This window comes from Fonticula alba (assembly GCF_000388065.1).
Source record: "Fonticula alba strain ATCC 38817 unplaced genomic scaffold supercont2.8, whole genome shotgun sequence".
Classification (NCBI taxonomy): Eukaryota; order Rotosphaerida; family Fonticulaceae; genus Fonticula; species Fonticula alba.
Genome location: NW_009242978.1, coordinates 390,881 through 395,976, shown reverse-complemented (window position 1 = coordinate 395,976; position 5,096 = coordinate 390,881). Strand labels below are relative to the sequence as shown.

At 65.1% G+C, this 5,096-nt stretch overlaps 1 protein-coding gene across 1 annotated transcript in view; it reads left to right on the top strand.

Annotated features, from left to right (window-relative positions):
• Positions 1-3,749, top strand: part of H696_04756 (hypothetical protein) — a 4,147-nt gene extending 398 nt beyond the window's left edge. The window contains exons 3-4 of the mRNA XM_009498619.1: positions 36-3,004; positions 3,291-3,749. Of these exons, the coding sequence (XP_009496894.1) occupies positions 36-3,004; positions 3,291-3,395 (3,074 nt within the window). The 3' untranslated portion in view covers positions 3,396-3,749. The remainder of the gene's footprint in view (positions 1-35; positions 3,005-3,290) is intronic.
• The last annotated feature ends 1,347 nt before the right edge of the window (positions 3,750-5,096 follow it).

Below are 5,096 nucleotides of genomic sequence, written 5' to 3'. Positions count from 1 at the left end.
GCAAACTGACCTGCACTTCTTCTCCCTCCCCTCAGCCAAGAACATCGTCCTCGCCGGTGTCAAGTCCCTCACTCTCTTCGACAACACGCCCACCGCCCTGGCCGACCTCGGCACGCAGTTCTACCTGTCCGAGATCGGCGAGCCCCGCGCCAAGGCCTCGCTTCCCCAGCTGAAGGAGCTCAACCCGTATGTGGAGGTGTCGGTCTTCGACTCGGCGCCGGAGCTCCCCTTCGACGCCCTGGCCCAGCCGACCATGGCCGAGGCCCTCCTGTCGCACAAGCGCTTCCAGGTGGTGGTGGTGGTGAACCAGTCGCACAAGGTGGCCCTGGCCCTGAATGAGGCCCAGCGCAAGCTCTCCCCCACCGGCTGCACCGTGGTCACCGAGTCGCGCGGCACCTTTGCCAGCATCTTCAATGACTTCGGCGACTCCTTTGTGGTCACCGACCCCAATGGCAATGAGCCGGCCAGCTTCCTCATCTCCGGCATCACGGCCGAGAAGGAGAGTGTGGTGGCCTGTGTGGAGGAGCAGCGCCACAACCTGGAGGATGGTGCCCATGTCACCTTCCGCGGGGTGCGCGGCATGACGGCCCTCAATGATTGCGCCCCCCGGCCGGTGAAGGTCCTCTCGCCGGATACCTTCTCCATCGGCGACACCAGCGGCCTGCCGGCCTATGAGGGTGGCGGCATGGCCATCGAGGTGAAGATGCCGGTGACCATGCACTTTGAGCCGCTGCGCGCCAAGCTCACTGCCCTGCCCTGCATGGGGGTCGACCTGCTGGTGTCGGACTTCGCCAAGATGGACCGCCCGGAGCAGCTGCACATCGCCTTCCAGGCGGGGCACCGGTTTGTGGAGGAGCACGGCCGCATGCCGCGCCCTCGCAATGAGGAGGATGCCAACACCCTGGTGGCCCTGTGCCAGGCGGTGGCCACCGACCATGGGCTGACCGAGTGGAAGCCGGACACCGATCTCCTCCGGCAGTTTGCCTACCAGTATGCCGGTGCGACGGCCCCCATGTGCGGCACGGTTGGTGGCATTGTCGCGCAGGAGGTGCTCAAGGCCACTTCCGGCAAGTTCACGCCCATTTCCCAGTGGCTGTTCTTCGATGCCCTGGAGGCGGTTCCCCCCGGGCTGACCGAGGCCGAGTGTGCCCCGGTTGGCAGCCGGTATGACAGCCAGATTGCCATCTTCGGTCAAACCATGCAGAAGACCATTGCCGGGTATCGGCTGTTCCTGGTCGGTGCCGGGGCCATTGGCTGTGAGATGCTCAAGAATTGGGCCCTCATGGGCATTGCCTCGGGCCCGGGCGGCTCGATCACCGTCACCGACATGGACACCATCGAGCGGAGCAACCTCAACCGGCAGTTCCTCTTCCGCAATCAGGATGTCGGCAAGTTGAAGTCCGCCTGCGCGGCGGCCGCCGCGGCTTCCATCAACCCCGACCTGCAGGGCAAGATCCACCCGATGGCCGATCGCGTGGGCGAGGAGACCGAGCACATCTTCGGCGACGAGTTCTTCGCCAACATCGATTGCGTGGCCAATGCCCTGGACAACATGGAAGCCCGGCGGTATGTGGACCGCCGGTGTGTCTTCTTCCGGAAGCCGCTCATGGAGTCCGGCACCCTGGGCACCCGGGGCAACACCCAGGTCGTCCTGCCGGACATCACCGAGTCCTACAGCAGCTCGCAGGACCCGCCGGAGGCCTCGATCGCCATTTGCACGCTGAAGAACTTCCCCAATGCCATTGAGCACACCATCCAATGGGGTCGCGACCTGTTCGAGGGGGTCTTCGCCAATGGCCCGCAGCAGGTCAACCAATTCCTGAAGTTCACTCGGAATGCCCTGGCCGCGGCCGGTGGTCCTGGGGCCGCCTCCGATGCGGACATCCTGCGCCAGTATGTGGAGCACATGTCCGAGGAGGCCGGCTTCAAGGACATCCTGGATTCGATTGCCGGGCTGCTGCGTGCCGATCGGCCGACCACCTTCGAGGGGTGTGTCGCCTGGGCGCGCCACCAGTTTGAGCACCACTTCGCCAACAACATCAAGCAGCTGCTGTTCAACTTCCCGCCGGACGCGGTCACCAGCAATGGGCACCTGTTCTGGACGGCGCCCAAGCTCTGCCCCACGCCGCTGGTCTTCGACCCGGCCGAGCCCTCGCACCTGTCCTTCATTGAGGCCGCCTCGCGGCTGATTGCCCAGGTGTTCGGCATCCCGGTGCCGGATGAGGTGGAGCAGCCGCTGGCCCAGGCCGGCGGCACGCATGGCACCACGGCCGCCGGGTATCGCATTCTGCTGGATGCGGTGGTGGTGCCGGAGTTCGTGCCGGCCAGCAATGTCAAGATCCACACCGTGGACAGCGAGGCGGCTGCCGAGGCCGAGGCGGCCGGTGGCTCCCTCAATGAGGACCAGATGTCGCGGCTGCTGACCGAGGCGGCCGGCCTGCCGGCCCCCTCGTCGCTGGGCGACCTGGTTGAGGTTTCGCCGCTGGAGTTCGAGAAGGACGATGACAGCAACTTCCACATTGACTTTGTCACGGCCGTGGCCAACCTCCGGGCGTCCAACTATGGCATCCAGAATGCCGATCGTCACAAGATCAAGGGCATCGCCGGGCGCATTATCCCGGCCATTGCCACCACCACGGCCCTGGTGACCGGTCTCATTTGCCTGGAGACGCTGAAGGTCATCCGCCAGGAGAAGAACATCGAGGCCTACAAGAATGCCTTCATCAACCTGGCCCTGCCTTTCGTGACCTTCTCCGAGCCGGTGGCCCCGGCGGTGACCAAGTTCCGCGAGCACTCCTGGACCCTGTGGGACTGCATTGAGATCAATGGCAACCCCACCATCGAGGAGATCAACACCCAGATCGAGCGCGACTACAATGTCAGCATTTTCATGATCAGCTCCGGTGTGTCCATGCTGTATGCCATCTTCATGGACATGAAGAAGCAGGCCGCCCGCCTGAAGGCCCGCCTGACTGACGTCCTGGAGGAGGTCCTCCACAAGCCGGTGCGTGGCCGGCCTTTGGCTGCCCTTCCTGTCCGGCGAGGGGGTAGCGGGGGGGGGGGGGGGGGGGTTTCTGTTCCTGTGTTCTGTTTCCTCCATTCCTTTTCTTCCCCCGGGCGGGGTTCCAACGTGGGCCTGTTGCTGCCTGTCTTTTTGCCTGGGTGCCGGCGCCATCACTCTCCCCCCTCTGTGGGCATCATTAGGACAAGGAAGACCTCTATACTGACACTCCCAATGGGCTCCGTGTGGCCGCGCGTGTGTGCGATAAAATGGTGGGGAAAACACCCAGGTCGAGGACCACATCCACTCGGTGGTGCTCATTCTGTCGGCCAGCGACAACGACACGGACGAGGACGTGGACTTCCCCTTCATCAAGGTCAACATTCGCAAGTAGGTGCCCCCCTCCCCTCCCCTCATGTGCTTCCTTCACCTTCCCTCCTCCGCCCTCCCTCCCCATCTTGGCGGGGGGAGGACCCGGAAACCAGAGGCAGAAGCACATCGGCGCCTGGTGAATGATGCTGGCAAAGGGTCAACGCGGCCCCTCCCCGGCGAGGGAGGGCCACTTCTCCCGGCCATGTCTGCCGCCCGTGTCGTGTTTTCCTTTCCCCCGTGTACATTTGCCTCTCCTCCCGTTCGTGGCGAGAAGTGAACGATGCGCTGCGCGCGCATGCGTGCAGGGGGGATATAAATACTTGTGTATTGCGCGTATGATGGTGTGCAAAAGGATAAAAACCGATGCCTCGTAAGAGATGCCTGTGTGTGCGTGAGTTACGTGAGATCCGGCCGCCTCAGCGATCGCGGTGTGATTGGTCTGTCTGTTGGATCATGTGCTCATCCGCGGGCGTGATGCGGCTGAGACATGGTGTTTGGAGCCGGCCATCGCTCCAGGGGCTGGCACCCTTGCCCGATTTGGCCTCCCGTCGGAACTGGCCTTCCGTCGGCCAACCGCCCGAGACAGACCGGCGTGCCGGGGACCGGCCCCTTCCGAAAGGCCCAGCGGTGGCCAGCGTTCCTCCCCGGAGCCGAGGGCCGGGGGCCCTGGCACGGGCCTCGCCACAGCGCGTGTGCGCATGTTTGCGTGGCTGCGGATGTATGTGTCTGGGTGGGTGGGTGTGCGTGCGTACACACCGCACGCACCTGGGGCTCCGGTTGCCCCTCCCCCCTCCCGTCCCCCCGCGTCCCCCGGTCCTTGACCCCGTGTGTTGAGCTGCCCGGGCATTCCCCGCCCTTCGCCCCAGGGCGGCTGGTCTTGGCAACTGCGCCCCTCCCTTGTCCCGGTTGGTTAGCCGTCAACGGGGGGGGGGGGGGGAGCGCCTCGGGCGTTGGGGGGGCGGCGCGCGGGAAGGTCTGGACCGGATTCGGGCAGGTCCGTGGTTGGGGCATCTGTGGGCTGCCCCGCCGGGCAAGAGCAGGCCCAAGGGAGCTGCGCTAGTTCGGGGAAGCGCCGGGCATGGGCAGGGCTTCGGCCCGGGACCGAGAAGAGACGGGCAAGTGGAGGGGGCCCCATGCATGTCCTTGCTCTTCAGGGGGGCGGTGTGGCCGGGGGGGGGGGGGAGGCGTGCACATGTCGGTGATTCTGGCATGCGGGGAGCAGGTTGCGAAAAAACAAAAAACAAAAAAACAAGCCCCAGACCCTGGGATGGGGTGTCTGCCCTTGGAACACGGCGGTGGCGTCACCGGCCCGGCCGGCCGGTGCGAGAAGGCCAAGTCCCGGGGCGGATGGGCGCCCCTGCTTGGAGAGCTGGGGGCTGACGACGATCGGCAGAGCGTGCCCCTCGGGTCGTCTTGAGAGCGAGACGGCCTCGCGGGGGTTCTCGGGGACCCGGGGGCAATGTGTTTGTGCTGTCGAGCCCCCCAGGGCGGGGTGAGGAATTCTGGCGAGCCTTTCGGCCCGTCGGAGTGGCAGGTTCGTACGGGACCGAAGAAGGGCCTTTATAGTAGCGCGAATATTATCCCCGAGTTTGTGGTGTGAAAGTGTGGAGGCCCTCGCCCGTGCCCCCGCTGCCCGTGCCACCCGGCAATGGCCGCCTGCGCACAACAGACCAACATGCGCGTGTTATTTTGTAGCCTATTCCATTGTGAGTGTGTGTGTGTG